Source organism: Camelina sativa, chromosome 4, assembly GCF_000633955.1.
Source record: "Camelina sativa cultivar DH55 chromosome 4, Cs, whole genome shotgun sequence".
Classification (NCBI taxonomy): Eukaryota; Viridiplantae; Streptophyta; class Magnoliopsida; order Brassicales; family Brassicaceae; genus Camelina; species Camelina sativa.
This window is the reverse complement of record NC_025688.1, coordinates 6,127,115-6,144,257: the sequence shown is the minus strand read 5'-3', so window position 1 is coordinate 6,144,257 and position 17,143 is coordinate 6,127,115. Positions and strand designations below refer to the sequence as shown.

Below are 17,143 nucleotides of genomic sequence, written 5' to 3'. Positions count from 1 at the left end.
TGTTCCAGAAGACCAGTTTCTTGCTCAACACCCGGTAGTGTTTTCTTCTTCTTGCTCTTTACATGTCTTCTTTTTCCCTTTCTTAACGTCTGAAGTTTTTAGTGTCTGATAGTTGTACATTTTATTTTTGCAGGGTTGGTGTTTAATCATGGTTAAACCTGCCAATATCGATGGTTGTAACCTAGTTGTCATTGAGAAAATAGTGCAGTCTTTATCCGAAAGCGTGGCGAGTTTCAAGGAGAAAATAGCTGAGGAGGTCCGAATCCCACCAGAGAAACAGATGTTATTCAATAAAGCCGGGTTGTTACTAGAGAACAACAGGTCACTTGCACATTACAATGTGGGAGCAGGAGAAACCCTAACTCTGTCCTTGTGTGCGTGTGGGTTCTATAAGGACAAACCTTGNTTTTTTTGAAAACTGTAAATTTTCATTAAACATAAAGTTTACTGAAGCTACAACATCCTTATATCGTAATCATCCCTTGCCTCAAAAAAATAAAAAACAAGGAAGGAGAACAGTGGTAACTATAATGGAAATCCTACGCATATTTAAGCCAAACAAGAAGAAGGTTTTTGAAATTTTTCCTCTTTTGCTTAGCTAAGATAGCATCCCTGATTTGTCTGTCCAGCCCCTTGAAGATAGTCCGAGCATCTAAGGAGGTGTTGATGTGGTACCTGTTGTTACGCTCCATCCAAATGGCATAGAGGGTAGCTTGTGCTGCGAGTCTACGGAGGTGTCTTGGTGCGGTTTTGTCTTTTAAATCGAGCCAAGCCGAGAACGCATCTCATGTGTGGAAGGAGAAGGGCCTTATAACTGAGCCTTCTTGTTACTATCATCCATATGTTTTCACTGACGCCACAACGTAGAAAGATATGGTCACGGGTTTCCTGCATCAATCCACAGATACAACAGTTGGGGTCTACTTGTAGTCCCCAGGACATCAACCTTGATCTTGTTAGTAGTCTATCAAGTTGGATTAGCCAGAAGATGAAAGCATGTCTTGGGATCGCGCCTTTAAACCACACCTGATTGGTCGCAACACTTCCCACATTTTGGTGGTAGAGAACTCTGAGAGATCCTCTGCGCCTATCCGCGAGGAGAAAGAGTCTTGATCAGTGGCAAGAAACGGAGAAGTAACTGTGGTCAGGTAGATTTGAAGAGCCTCTGCTTGATATGATCTTGCAGGTCTGAGAGACCAACCCGTTGGGGAGGCTGCCTGCACCGGTTTGTGATGGTCCCGTTCTGCCAAAGAAATCAATAAGTGGACCAAATGGGGACCAATTATCGTACCAGAAGCTGATTTGGGAACCATTTCCCAAGTGTGATATGAGGAAAGTTCGTGCAATGTGACGGAGGTTGAGCATGGCCTTCCATGTTCCTGAACGTTGATGGTCGCTCTCTAGTCCCCAGAAGCTTCCATCTTTTATTTTATTGTTGCGGAGCCAGAGAGCCCACAGTGAGTCACTTGCATTGAACAGTCTCCATATAAGCTTGAGGCATATCATTTTGTTCCATTGGGATAGACAACGTAGCCCCAGTCCCCCTTCAGCTTTAGGAAGACAGAGATGCCTCCATGCGACCTTAACAGAGCCTCTCTTGTTGATATCACCTGACCAAAGGAAATTCATGCATAGGTTTTCGATTTTCTTGATGCAGCCTTTTGGCAAGATGAATGCTGACATCCAAAAGTTGATAGTTCCATAAATCACAAATGAGATTAATTGAAGTCGACCTGCGTATGAAAGAGCACAGGAGGACCATGAGGAGAACCGCTTGGAGAGATTGTCAAGGAGGGGTCTGTATTCTGCCAGTCGAAGCTTCCAGTGCATTAGAGGTAGACCGAAATATCTTACTGGAAGTGAACCAATGTTGAAGCCAATAGAAGCCATCCGGTCGGTTTCAACTTGGTTCACTCCTGCCAAGAAAAGATCAGTCTTGCTCGTGTTCATTGTTAGGCCAGAGATACGGGAGAATTCCTGGAGAACCGCTGCTATATTGGTGAGAGAGTTAACCTGACCATCGAAGAACACCATGATGTCGTCTCCAAAGGCCAGATGGGTGACTTGGGGGCTTTGAGCGTGTGGGTGGAAGCCAATAGAGTTAGAATTGTAGCTTTTCTTCAGCAGTTGCGAGAGCCCTTCCATTGCCAAGACAAACAAGTATGGCGACAGGGGATCCCCTTGCCTCAAGCCCTTTGCACCTCGAAACAGACCACAAAATTCACCATTTACGCAAGCTGAGAAGTTGGTTGTGGTTATACACTGCTTGATCAAAGAGATGAAGTGAGCAGGAAAGTCCATTACTTTAAGAATACCAATGATGTATCCCCAATGAACCGAGTCAAAACCCTTAGTGAGGTCGATCTTGAGCATGCCTCTCGATGAGAAGTTCTTAAGTTTATATCCTTGGACAAGCTCAATAGCCAACAAAACATTTTCCACCAGAAGTCGTCCCGGAATAAATGCGGATTGATCATTGGAGATCATATCCGGGAGGATTTGCTTCAGCGTGTTGGCCAAGATTTTCGACACAATCTTGTAGAGGGTGTTACAGCAGGCGATAGGACGGAACTCTGTGACCCGTTAAGCATTTGGCACTTTGGGAATGAGAGTGATGATCGTGGCATTCCATTGCTTAAGCATTTTCCCATTGCTAAAGAACTCCAATACTGCTTCTACTACAGACTGGCCAACAGTTTCCCAATGCGCTGTGAAGAACTCGACACAATATCCATCAGGCCAAGGGGCTTTATTTTTTGGCAGCGAGAACACAACTTGTTTGATCTCCAATGGAGTGACAGGATTGTTGAGGATGTCCACTGCAGATTGAGAGCATCGTTGTGGTACCAACTCCACTAGATCAGACAAAGATGTATTGAAAGATTGGTTCTGTTCACCAAGAAGCCGCTTGTAGAAGTCCACCACCATTGTCTGATTGCCCTGAGTAGAATCCACCACCTGATCATTATTATCCAGAAGGAAGATAATTTCATTGAAACCTTGTCTCGTGATAATAGCACGGTGGAAAAATCTTGAGTTTTTGTCACCATCCTCAAGCCAGCAAATACGTGATTTTTGTCTAAGATAGGACTCCTCTGCTGTAGCAAGTAGACACCATTCACTGTGTGCTTCTTTCTCCTCCATGATCGCGTGAGATGATGGATTGCTGAGGAGTTCTTGTTGACATTTAAGCAGATTATCATACGCCACTTGAACCCGCTTCTCAATGCCAGAGTAGTTCTCTTTGCTGAATTCCCTTATCACCGATTTGAGCTCTTTAAGACGTTTGGAAATTCTGAACATTTTGGTCCCATCAAAGGAGAGAGCATTCCACCATAATTTGATAAGAGGGCCGAAGTCTGGATGCTGGTTGAGCAGAGTCAAGAATTTGAATGGTTATTTCCTTTTGGGTTTCTCGGTGTCTAGAAACAAGCAGCATGGACAGTGGTCCGAGAAAGCAGGTTCTCCAAAGACAGCAAGAGAGGAGAGGAAAGCCGAAGCCCACTCATCATTGACTACGATACGGTCCAACTTTTTAGCTACAAGCCCACTGGTGTGCTTGTTTGTCCACGTGAAAGTATTGCCACAGTAGGGAAGATCTGCAAGCGATGAGTTGGTGAGACACTGGTTTAGGTCTCGCATACCACTAGGGAATGAGTTCACGTCCTGCACAGAGTGCTCATGAGGCAGGAGTATTTGGTTGAAATCCCCAAGTACCGTCCAAGGGAGACTTGAGAATGATGAATCAGCTGCCATGTCAATGATCTCGGCCCATAATTCTTTCCTAGCAGAGCTGCAGGTCGAGGAGGCGTAGACCATGGAAACCACTAATTGCTGAGAGACAAAAGGTAATTTTACGAGGCAAGTGATCATCTGCAAGGATTTACTAACGATGGAAACCTGAACCGAAGGATGCCAAACAATCCAGATTTTGCCAAGGTCCGAGAACTCATAGTTATTAGCAAAATGCCATCCAGGAAAAACACGGGATACTATAGCGTGTGATTTCACCGGATTAACGCGGGTCTGTATAACACCACCAAAAATTGGTTGGTTTTTCCTCAACCATTTCCGAAAACTTCTCCGCTTTACTGGGTCATTAAACCCTCTTACATTCCAACAAAAAATATCCATAAAGGATATGGGGTTTTAGAGGTTTAAGGGACCTCCAGCCCGAGCCTTACGCAGTTGTTGCCTCTGCATCCTCTTGGAGACCACCTTCAAAAATCGATCTGACTCGGCTTCTGGATTGTCATCCTCACCTGAGAGGCTATCTGAGCTAGTATCTGAGTGTTCCACTGCGCCTTCAGCGGAATGTGGAGGTGAGTGAGAGAAGAGGTTGTCCATAAGATCAAGGCAGAGTTTACCATCATCGAATCCCATCGTACAAGTGTGAGAGGAATTGGAAGGTATAGAAGAGCTCACTAGTCTGCGAATTGGGGACTGCCATTACTTGACGTGCCAAGCTTTGAGTGGGAACCACTGATTTGTTAACTGGCTTCCAGACTTGAGTAGATGACTGTGGCTTGGTGGGGCCTATAATAGGCAACTGGCTAGCGATCAGCTGTTTTCCTTGAGCTTTGTCTTTTTTAGCCCGAGGGCACTCAACAGTGGGATGCTTAGCGGAGCCACAGGCCGAACATGTAACTGGAGCTTTAGAGCAACGTGAAACCGTGTGTCCCACTTGTTTGCAATGGCTACAAAGTGATGGCAACCAGGGGCTAGATACTTGGATGCGCTTGATTAGGCCCGATTCAAATCTTGCATTGACCGCCTCTGGGAGAGGTTTCCGTGGGTCTATGACTGTGTACACCTTTGCTACCTCTACATTAATTAGCTTCTCAGTGTGCGGATGGAGGCAGACTGGGTGACCAACCAACCCTGCGATATGCTCCAGACCTTCACGGTTGAAGAACTGTAGGGGAACGCCGACAAACTCCAGCCATATTGGGACCATAGAGAGTTCAGGTTTCGAAAGTTGGACCTCGGAGGACCATTTGGCTACAAACATGGACTGCCCATCAATTTGCCAAAGGCATTGGCTCAGGATTCGTCTCCTAGCATTCGGACAAGGAACTCTGAAAAGGAAGGAGTTACCTTCCATCTTCGATACCGTGATGTCTTTCTTTTGCCGACTCCAGATCCCGTTGACAATTGCCTGGACGACACCCCGTGAAGGCGAATCCTCATAGAACTGGCCTAAAATGAAGCTGTCCCACGCCTTTTTGTTCTTTTCGATCACGGAGTTGGGAATGGTCACACAAGCCTCACCGGAGTCTAGAGTGAAAGGGGTTCCCTTCTTTTCGAGTTTAACCAAAGATCCAACAACCAGGTTCCTCCAAGGAGCATCCGGAGTCTTGAGCCTATCGTCAGCTTTTTGGGGAACAACAGTGTTCGCCATTGCGGGGGAAAAAGGGGGCGCATCCCCGACAGTGCTCTCCACTGATTTACCAGGTAATTGTGCCAGGGTGTTGGCAACATTAGCCGGATCTGTTGAATTAAGGTTTCCGATTTCAGCCGCCGCCACCTCAGGGGGAGCTAGACTGCTTACATCGGAGGATTTGGTTTGGTTAGCCAAGGTCTGAGGAACCTCATGTAACATCCCAGAAGTATTTGGTAGCGGCGAAGGACCAGCTGAAATCGAAATAACAGGCGGTGAGGATGGGGTTTCTTTAGGTGGTGGAGGGGCGACACCAGTGGGGTGACCGCGAGGAGGTGTTTTCTTGGGCTTCTTTTTGGCCAAGATGGCCGGAGGGAGCCGACGCCGAGATCGGCAAAGATGAAGGGAGAAGGAAAGGGATCGCGTTTTTGCCTTGGGAGATCTAGGGAGGAGCGCGTGGGACGGTTTTTTACTCAATAGTTCATAACGTCTGAAGTTATTAGTGTCTAATAGTTGTACATTTATTTTTGCAGGGTTGGTGTACAATCATGGTTAAACTTGCCAATATTGATGGTTGTAACCTAGTTGTCATTGAGAAAACAGTGCAGTCTTTATCCGAAAGCGTGGCGAGTTTCAAGGAGAAAATAGCTGAGAAGGTCCGAATCCCACCAGAGAAATAGATGTTATTCAGTAAAGCCGGGTTGTTACTGGAGAACAACAGGTCACTTGCACATTACAATGTAGGAGCAGGAGAAACCCTAACTCTGTCCTTGTGTCGGTGTGGGTTCTATAAGAACAAGCCTTGTACTGGTGGCCCTTGTCGATGCTGGGATAGGCTCGCCGAAGCATTAGTGGAGAGGGAGGCACATGCTCGCCAGCAATTACATTTAGAGCCTCTTAATCCTAGTTTAATTTGATGTTTTGGCTCTGTAAAAGACGTCTTTAATTAATTTATGTGTGATACTTAAAGTTTAGCTTCTCCTCTATGTAATAATAAGCTACTTAACTAAATTATCTCGACTTTGATTGGTTTCTCTTTTATATTCTATGCAACTACTACTATCAAGGTTTTAACAATTTGAGAAGACTCCGCAAGTTCAAGTAGCTGTCGATAACTTACCAAATCTAGTTTAGTTCACCATCTTGATTTACTGTGATGCATAAATGAAGGATAAAACTGGTTGAGCAATGTCATGCAAAGACCGAGGACGGAAGAATTTGATGAACACATTAAAGATTGTATTAAAATGGAAAAACCAGTTTGGTAGCTAAAGCCTCTAAGACTGAGATAGGTGAGTTATACAAACAACTATTTATCTTTGTGCTAAGGCCCTTTTGTTTTTCTGGAATATACATTTGCGTTTATCTATCACACAAGTTATAAGATATACAACAATGCCACTATACAAATACAAGAGTTTTACAGTACCTATTTAGACCCAAGAGTCCCCAGTCTCTAGTTTCTTTTTTTTGCTCCTTCCGTATTGTTCCTGTCCAAGAATTAAAATAGAAACCATAAAACGACTAGCCAAAGCAAAAACTCAGGGTTCATATACAAAAGCGCGCTTATATGAAACTTACCTATACATGTTTGCTTTGTTTTTTCTTTTCCATTCAAAAATTTAGCAACATCACTAAACCTTGTGCACTGTGCTTATTCGATTTGCTCGTTTCAAGAGACTTCTGTACTCGAGACTCCTAGACCATTCATCAATCTCACGTGCACGGAGAACTGGTAATGGATGTGACAGTTGACTAGTCTGAGCATTTCTGTAGAAAGTAAAATATGCAAACAAACAACTAGTGAATCTGAAGGAAGAATAATCTAATTTTTCGCAATCACTTTTGTACATAGTTTTAATTGTCTCTCACCTTATGTACCATCCCAAGGGGCTTGAAGAAGCTTTGTCATATGAACGGGCTTGTTCTAGAAATGCGTCCACATTTAGCTGATCAGCGATTGATGGACATCCTCCAGCTAACTTCATCAGAACGGATACAACAACCTCTTGGATGTGCCATGAGAGAAATTATAAGAAACATCACTAGGTATTTTACATATAACTTGAAACATTCTTATTTGTTTTCTTCTTTGGTTTTTTAGAATTGGTACCTTTGGATCTTGGGCGACAAGAAGTGCTGCACGATCACAAGTCAGCTCTGCTGAACGGAGCCAACGAAGTAACTGCTCTTCCAAGGTTCGAGCTATCGTTTGCCCAAAAGCTACAAACAAGAGAATTCAACTAAGCAACCATAACGTTCTTAACAAACATGCCTGCTGCAAACTGAAATATCTGTGAGTTCCTTTTACTCGGTTAACATAGTTGCAAATGTAGAAGAGTTGTGTTACCACCTACCAGGAACTGTATAAGCCCCAAGAGTAAGAATATTTGCAAATGTAAGCCACACGCCGTGATCACACTTCAGATGGCCTAGTTCATGGGCCAAGACAGCCTAGTATTTAAAGTAAAACTGTCAGATTTTGGTACAATTAACTGATAATGTGACACTAAAGCTCTGTTTTGTCAATATCTAGTGTCTACGGTTAGGTTCAAAACTGTGGTTCCCAATCAAAAAGCATAGAACTTGTAAACAAGAAAAAAGAGTAGGAACCTGTAGCTCCTCGCGTGTCAGAAGCTCGATCAAGCTGGTATGGACGACAATAAACGGCTTCTTACCACTTATTGCCAGTGTATACGCATTAGGAACAGGACTTTGTCGGACATAGAGATCAGGAGCCTCTATGTTCAAAATCTCAGCAGCCTCGACCAACAAACCGTGAAGATCAGAGAGCTGAGACATCAAAACGTTAAGTTGATACACGAATATATAAACATCACAAGACACTGATCCACACACAACCTACTAACCTGATTCTTGGAAACAAGAACAGAAGTCCCAATGTTCTCAAGAAGCATAATCTGTTCAGTCATTGATCCTACAACATTCCCAGAGTCAAATAAAATCAAAAATCATCTCATCATCAAACCCTTTTATGCCAAGTAACAAGAAAGAAGGAGCCACTTGTGACAAAAAAAAAAAAATCACCTAAAAGAGCTTTGCCGAACTCGTTCAACCCAGGTATAGCCCTTAGTAACAACGTGTTCTGCAAAACAAATGACACACAAGAGATTCGTATCACATTCACATCATCATCAAAGATTGATATCAACGAATCACAATTCTAAAGTTTCCACTTTTAAAGGACCTGCTTATCGAGAGGATGCCTGAAATCATCAGCATCGAGATCTTTGAACAAGAGAGGAGGCACAGTTCTGCAAACCGGAACCCTAACCCTAAATCTTCCAACTTTCACCGCACGGGAACCAGTAAAGCTCACTGAACGGCGACCAGAGCTAAATCCCACCTTCTTGGATGGTCTATATCCTAAACGACGAGACAATTCGCCGCTCTGGTTGTTACAGAGGAACAAGACCGGAGCTGACACTGAAACCGCCATGAGAGAAAGAGAGGTGCGTAAGTTAACAGTTTGGGGTGCTATTCTACGCCGGTGAGGAAGAGAGGAGGATAGGAATAATAACAATATAAGTTTTGCGGTTGCGTTTCGGAGACGAAAAGCGTTTGCCGTCCACAACCGTAGTTTTAATGGCTGAGCATTTGACGCGCCTTCGTTGACCGTAGCTTTTTTGAGTTTTTCTCTACATCCTTCTCATACGGCGTCACTTTTGTTTTCACGTTTTTTCACTCCTGGGCCCTAATTTAATGGGCTTTACGTATAGTATATATAAATATTTAATTTTGCATAAAATTCTCGAAAATAGAAGGACCATAAAAAAGTCTGAACTAAATCCAAAAAAATAAAACGGGAAAAATCAATAGTGTATATACGTGCAAATTATATTGACCAAGTTTACTTGAGTTAAGATTTTTTACTGATACAGAAATCTCCACATTTTTTAAGTATATGAGATGGTATTCGTATTGACAAACAAGAATCAGTTGTTGATCAAATGAATGATGATGCAAAATGCTTTTATTAAAATCTATATATATATATATATATATATATTAAATAAAAAAAATTAAGAGCTGGTAAAAATGGTGAATTGAAAAAGAAAGTGAATAGAGATAAATGAGCTAGTGGTACAAATGTTGATCTCCTCCTCCATATTTTCAATTATTATTACACTGGTTAATTATATATTTATATGCATGTTCTGCTTGTCAAAAGTGGCAAAGCCCTAATCAATGAAGATCACTTGTGAACCAAACTAACATTAAAAATGTCAAATATCTTACTAGTTGAAATTTAGTATCTTAAAGAAGGTCGTAAATTTTGGACTAGAACTGTATAAACTGTAAAATGAGATTATCAAATTTTATCAACCCATTAGTTTACTCATTTGGATATGGACATATTTTGTGCATCTTATCATGAAAAATGATCCAAGAACACCCATTTTAAGAGAAACCACTCTTTGACTCTTTTTATATATGCTAAAGTAAAACAACATGCATTAAAGATTCAAATTTATTCACGACAGAAGAGAAGCAACTAAGACTTAAAATGGAACAAAGTCACATAAAACACGAAGCAAAACACATTTATTGGAAACACTAGCTAGACACCAGAAGAAAACACACACATCCCCAAACATTATCTTTTAATTAGGAGGAAACACTCCAAATTGCTCCAGTGCAAAACAGATTATGTTACTCGTTATCGTCCTCTTTTTGGATTCGGATATCTCAACGCCATGTATGGTTGGCGCAATATCTGAGACGAACTTCTCCACATCAGTTTCAGTTGTCCCTCCTTTGTAGAAAGTGTCGTCGAGACACTTGTCCCTTGCAGAATTGTAGCTCTTGTAATAAATGTAAAGCTCCGGGTCTTCTGCTGGAGTGATTGGATTATTTGTCTAGAAAGGAAGCATTTCTAGACATTACATATATATATATGTTTTGACTTTGGTACAATATTATTTGAGACCTTGTAGCCCTAGTAGACTTGATTCCAATTGGGACGAACATCAATAGTTTAATATAAATTACAAGCTGCTTCTTTGTTAAGAGAAAATCAAAACTAAACTGAACTAGTACTCATTAAAAAAAAACAATAGCCAATTTAGGCCATATGTATTAGGGGACACCTTGGGTGTTCTAAATCTTTTTAAAATCCAAAATATAGAGAATAGTGGGTGAAAAACATGTTGTTGGTTCTTGATGTAGAACTGATTTTGGGCCAGTTTTTGGGTGACGTGGCAACTCGTGAATGGATACAATTTTTTGCAAATGAGAAAACATTTATTTGTTTGGAGGAAGTTTTGTTTGTTTTTATTTATTTATATCTTTAATGTTTTTTTGTTTCATAAAAATTTGGTATTATATTTTGAATTTTAGTATAAGTTTTTTAAGTTTGCAATTTAAATGTTATTTTTTAAAGTTTTTAAAATTGTAGTATGTTTGTTTGTTTTTTTTGATTTATATCTTTAATGTTTTTTTGTTTCATAAAAATTTGGTATTATATTTTGAATTTTAGTATAAGTTTTTTAAGTTTGCAATTTAAATGTTATTTTTTAAAATTGTAATATGTTTAAGATTATTATATTATTAAATCTTATGATCTTAAACATGTTCTTCCAATAACCAACTTTTTAATAAAAAAATCTAAACTAATGATCTTAAATTATTTTCATAATATTTTTACTTTAAGAACATACAAAAATGTTCTCCCAATGCAAATGGCTGCATTTAAGACAACAAGAATGGGAAGGGGTACATGTCAGCTTTAGTCAACTCTCAACTGAGACGATCGAGTACATTTCTAACATCAAACTTATCGTGACCCAAAAGAAAACATCCAATGTTACTAAAGGTGATCATCTATATACTTATAAATTAAGGGTGAATGTCACTCAAACCCACTTTGGGAGTGAGTTCTGTCACAAAAACACACTTTCCACTCATGCTATACTTTTCCAAGTTTTTTGCCTATGTGTCCACTTTCTTTTTACATTTTTGCCCTTACTAACAATTTACCTCTCTTCTTAAAAGTTACCTTACTTACCTATCTTTGTTCTCCACCGTTGGATGTATTCTCCTTGTTAGATTTGAAGATTGTTTGTGGATAGGAGACATAAGTTGAATGTAGGGTTTGTGTTCCCGTGAACGAAACATGGCTGCGCAGGTAGGGTTTACGTTGTGTGGATAGGGTCGTATTAATGCAACTCTGTTTGATGTTCGTGGATGGGTTTGATATCTTCCTTTGATTTGTGATGCAGGGTGAAGATCCGAGTTTTTGTGTGGTAATTTCCGGTAGCTGGAGCTGTTCTGACGACGGCGTTTGGGGATTCAAAGTTGACAATAAACTTCTCTCTCGTGTTGTTCCACTGTCTTCGACCACAACGTTAGGAGAGTTAGAAGTTTCTGTCGTTGGTGAATTCGGATTGGTGGAGAAGAAGGCTAATCTGAGTTACTGCATACCAACGTTTATGGATTTGACGACGGGGGTGAGGACGCCTCCGGTGGTTGTGACAACGAATTTAGGACTTCAGTATTATATTCAGATGCTTAGTCAGAACTGTGGGTTGAATTTATTTGTAACATTTGAGGATGTTAAGAAGAGAGGAATGGGTAAGGACGCTGAGGTTTCCGATTGGGGAGAGGTTAGTCGGAAGAGACGTAGTTCGTGTTCTTCGTTTGGGCTTAGTAACAGCGGTAGTGAAGAAGGGTTTATAGGGGAAGCCTCAACAGCCGGTTCGAAGCCATTTTCTTTTGAAACAAGCCATGTCGATGAAGATTTTATCGCTGAGTTGGCAGAAATAGAGGGAAAGCTAAAGGGCAGTAAGGGTGTAGAAGATGGGGTTGGTCGTGGGATGACAAGTACCCAATTAGGTTGTATTGAAAAAATTGACGGTTTGGAAGATAGTTTTGAAGATGTAGATGAAGAAGAAGAATCTGTTTTAGCCGATGTAGCTGTGAGCCCAAGGAGCTATGATAAAGAGTTTTGGGGGAATTTCATTGGCGATCAGTTTGGTCGGGTGAACGTGGTGGAGGTTATGTGTAACACAAACTCCTGTTTTGATCACACTGTCTTAGTTAACGGAGCTGTTCCTTTAAAAGAGGAGAATAAAGTGAGGACAACTGGNGCAGTTTGGCGAATTTGTTGATGTAACCACGTGGACAGGTGCTCGTGGTCAGGGAGTTTCAACTACACTGGATGGTCGCAGGCTAGAAGATATAGATGACGAGGAGTTTGAAATTCCTCCTCTGTTTGACGACACAGATTATGTTAGTTCTGAAATACCGGATCTTGATTATGAGGATGATGGGAAAGGTATCTATAAGGGTAAGGTTTTTGCAAATAAAGAGGATTGCCAGATAGCTTTAGCTATATACGCCATCAAGAACAGGTTTCATTTCACGCAGACAACGACCAAGAAAGAGTCGTTTGTAGTTAGTTGTTCTGGAGATAGGTGTGACTGGAGGGTACTAGCTTGTGAAATGAAAGAATCCGGGTACTATGTGATCAGGAAAGCTAATCTAGAACACACATGCCCAATAGAGACTAGGTCCAATTACCAAAAGAAAGCGACCTCGAAGGTGATTGCAGCAGTGTACAAGTCGAAGTTCAGTGATCCTACTAAAGGACCGGCACCTTTGGATCTCCAGCAGATGGTATTAGAAGAATTGAGGGTCGATGCGTCCTACCGCAAATGTCATAGGGCAAAGGGGAAGGCTTTGGAAGGAATATTTGGTCCTGATGATGAGTCTTACGAGGATCTTCCCTGTTATCTCCATGTTTTAAAAGAAGCGAATCCTGGTACTATAACCGATATTAAAACTGAAGTGGTTGAAGATGGTAGAGAAAGGTTTTTGTATATGTTTTTGGCTTTTGGGGCTTCCATAGAAGGTTTTAAGAAGCTTAGGCGTGTTATTGTTGTGGATGGGACTCATTTGAATGGGAAGTATAATGGAGTTCTTTTGACCGCGAGTGGACAAGATGCTAATTTCCTGGTGTTTCCGCTTGCTTTTGCTGTTGTGGACAGTGAGAACGAAGACTCATGGACTTGGTTTTTTGAGAAATTAGAACGAATCGTTGCTGATAGTAAGAGCCTGACCATAATTTCAGATAGGTGCCCGTCAATATACACCGCGAAGAAGAGGGTGTTTCCTTTGTCACATCATGGAGCTTGCATAGTACATCTAGCCCGGAATGTTAATGCGAAGTTTCATAGTAAAGGACTTGCAAAACTTGTGACAAAAGCAGCGTTTGCCTATAAGGTAACCGGTTACCTTGAAATCTACAGACAAATCAAAGCTAAAAACGCCAAATGTACTGCTTTTCTGGATAAAATTGGAGCTGCTCATTGGAGCAGGGCTTATTTTCAAGGGAACCGTTACAATTTGATGACATCCAACATTGCAGAGTCTTTAAACCATGTGTTAGGAAAGGGTAGATCCTGTCATATTATTGAACTACTTAAGTACATTCGTGCGATGTTAAGTAGGTGGTTTAGTGCGAGGCGCAAGAAAGCTGAGACGAATGTAGGGTTGGCTACGCCTGAGGTAGATAAACAGATGCAGAAGAGCGTGGTTGGTGTTTGTGGTAGCAAAGTAGGCAGTCTATCTAGTTGGAGTTATGAAGTGGTTGGTTTATTGAATGGAAAGCATCATGTTTTGCTTGATATGAAGCAGTGTTCTTGTAAGCAGTACGATAGGCTGAAAATACCATGCGGGCATGCATTGATAGCAGCTGATACGCACGGGATCCCTTATGGGACTTTGGTGGGTGACTGTTACAAGACCGAAACATGGAGAAGGACTTACGAAGGGATAATTAATCCTGAAATTGGTGATGCTGAAGTTCCTGTTGAAATAAAGAACCGTGTTTTATACCCTCCTAAGGCGCGACGTCCCGCTGAGCGTCCAAAGGAGAGTAAGATTCCTTCAATTGGTGAATTTCGTGTATGTGGGCTTAATTTGTGAGAAATTCTTTTTTAAAATGTGGAGTGTTGATATCCACATAAACATTTGAGTAACGTGCCACGTTTTTGTGGATATGTTATGTTGTTTGCAGAGTAATGGACTCGTGAAAACAAAAGTGAATCGTTGTGGTAGGTGCAAAGAGATTGGACACAATCAAACTAGTTGTTCGAACCCGTTGCCATGAGGATGAAGGTAGACAGCCTGGCGGTAGATTGGGAGAGCTTTTTTTTTTGGGTTATTCTTGGGGTGAAGCTATCCGGATTAGGAGCGGATAGTAGTCAATTGGAAGTGTCCAGATATGTTGTTTTTTGTGGATGTAATTGGGAACACTGATGCTTACATTGCTACCTTAGAAAATACATAAGGTATCCATTCCATCTTGTTTTAATGGATATGGTTTGATTTTGGGTAGTCTTTAACGCTTTTTTTTGGTGTACTCTATTGGATTGTAATCGAAAAGAAAGGTTAGTAACCACGTTGTTAGTTTGTTATGGTTTGATGTGTATTTAAAAGTAAAATATTATGAGGTTAGGATTTCAGAATCCACGGTTTAGTATCCATGTGGATTATATTATGCGGAAACGCAGACGTGATATAATCCATGTGGATATTAAAAATGTGGAGAATAACAGAGCATAATGCATGTGGATATTTAAACGTGTATATTATGTAGATCAAAATAGACATGTTAATGTATCCATATGGATTTATTAATGTGGATACTGTCATTAACATGATAGTTTGGTGTACATGATAGTCGGTTGTCATTTACTTTAATCTGTCATTCAGTTTTATGTTAAGATACATACTGTAAGGGTTAGCCGAACCAAAAAATAAGATTATTTAAGATTTGTATCCCTAACCAAAATAATAGCAAGTGGGATTGAAGTAGAAACGTTGTCGTATTCTAATACACCATAAATGAGTCCGAAACGTTGTATTGTTTCCATCCCCGATATTTCATTGTTTCGATTGAATCTGTCTGTGTGCATTCAATAGTCTTATGTGCCTGTTCGATCATGACCCCTATAAAACTCTTCTCATTGTCGACCGAAACTCCTGCAAGCAACCGTATCATTTCAAGAGTGCAGCGATGGCCGGAGAGGGTACAACAGCACGTCCTAAACGCTTCGCAGAGGAGCCAATCCCAGGAGCCAGTTCGAGCAAACGCCCCAAAAGGGATGATGATTTCGAATGGGAAGGGGAGGTTCTGGAGGCCATGCGAGCCGCACTGACTAAGACACGTGAGGTGACCGAGGCGGAGACTAAGGATCACTACTTGGCAATAATTCATATGATGGAGGAACATTTTAATAAAAAGGAAGAGAAAGCAGCCCTCCTTCATCAAGTGGAAACAATCGATGCAAAAATCCATCAACTTAATGAAATCCTGTCTCTAGAAATTGAAGATCTTGTGGGAAAGTTGCAGAGTCTTGAGGAGTTGCGAGAAGTGGCGGACGCCGATTACGCAGGGTGTTGGGTTCCTCCTCCAATCGATTTGTCGAACGTTGAAGCGTAATTGAAAGTTTATTAGATTTATTTTTTTTGTTTTTTAGTTGTTTTTTTTTCTATTTTCGGACTCTGTAAACTACGTTCTTTCTCCCAACCTCCGCACTATTTCTAACCTTGTTCTACGTTTTTAATTTTTCTATATTCCATTTTATTCTCAATCGTTAAAGTCAAGGTGAAGTTTACGGTTTGGATACTATAAGAATCGTATACAAGTGTACACGTTTAAATTATAACTCTGAGAAACGTATCCATGTGGACACGAATATATGTTAATTAGGGCTCTCCACAACAGATGCAAATTATTGGGATATCTGTAGACACGTAATTAAGGTTTAATTATTCCGGTGGATATTTAAATGTGGATAACAGTAAATAATAATCCATGTGGATATTAAAACGTTTGTCGAGTAAGCGAAGGTGCCTTCTATTTGGATACCGGGTCAACAATTCTAGATTTTAAAATCAATAATGATAGAAGAGAATTATTTGCAAGTAACGATTGGTGTCAGATTAGGGGAGTTTCAAAATTTGACGCTTAGCGGCGGAAAGGATGAGGACATGCCGGTTCATCTGTGAATTGATGCGTGCTAGTGTTTGGTCGTGCACAACAGGGGCATCTAGACATTTAGAAAAGAAGCAGAATTATTTTGAGTGTCGCATTGACCACCCCAAAAGATCTTTCGACTTATCTATTTGGACCCTAGAGAGACATTCCTGGGAATAAACAGCTTTCAAACCTTGTTTTCCAGAGAGTAGCAAGTTCTTCAAGGCCTCCACACAATCTTCACCCAGAATTGAATGTACTTTGTCTAGTAAGTCGGTGGGCATGTGAAAGTCTCAAATTGGACTCGACCTTGTTGTTTTGTTTAGCTAATAATTACGTTTACTTAAGACTTGTTGATTGTATCCACATAGCCTATAACCACATGGTCAACTGTCAACCCCATGTGGTCTGTCGTTTTGGAGATATGGATTGTTATAGCAACCGTTGTACGCTAATTTGTTTAGGCAGTTTACTAGTAGGTATTCAATCAATTTAGATAATATATTGTTGTTCCTTTGTTAATTACTATCCACGCATTTATTAGCTACAGGTACCTAATATAATGAATGTTTTGAACACATGGATGCTTTGTTGTGGATTCTGATGTTTAGGCAAGTATATAGGGAACCATGGAAAATATATCCATGTGGTTAATAAATAGTGGATAGTAATGTCTCCCCAATGTACATCGGTTACGTTTTTTCAGTAGGAAGTAGTTTAAGTAATCATTATCGATGTGGATTCGGTTGAATTAGGAG

At 40.8% G+C, this 17,143-nt stretch overlaps 1 protein-coding gene and 1 pseudogene across 2 annotated transcripts; one reads left to right on the top strand and one right to left on the bottom strand.

The window, feature by feature from the left end:
• Window positions 5,929-6,297, top strand: LOC109132445 (annotated as a pseudogene).
• LOC104779938 (protease HtpX) lies at window positions 6,674-9,023 on the bottom strand. Of its 2 annotated transcripts, XM_010504371.2 has the most exons (9): window positions 8,589-9,018; window positions 8,429-8,486; window positions 8,251-8,318; window positions 7,994-8,173; window positions 7,738-7,834; window positions 7,494-7,603; window positions 7,253-7,386; window positions 6,962-7,150; window positions 6,674-6,870 (listed from the first exon to the last, which is right to left on the bottom strand). In XM_010504371.2, the coding sequence occupies exons 1-8, from the start codon at window positions 8,838-8,840 to the stop codon at window positions 7,015-7,017; spliced, it is 1,035 nt and encodes a 344-aa protein (XP_010502673.1). In that variant the 5' UTR covers window positions 8,841-9,018; the 3' UTR covers window positions 6,674-6,870; window positions 6,962-7,014. The 2 variants fall into 2 exon arrangements, with proteins under 2 accessions (XP_010502673.1, XP_019100098.1); XM_019244553.1 differs by lacking the exon at window positions 6,674-6,870 and having other exon boundaries at window positions 7,126-7,150; window positions 7,253-7,388; window positions 8,589-9,023.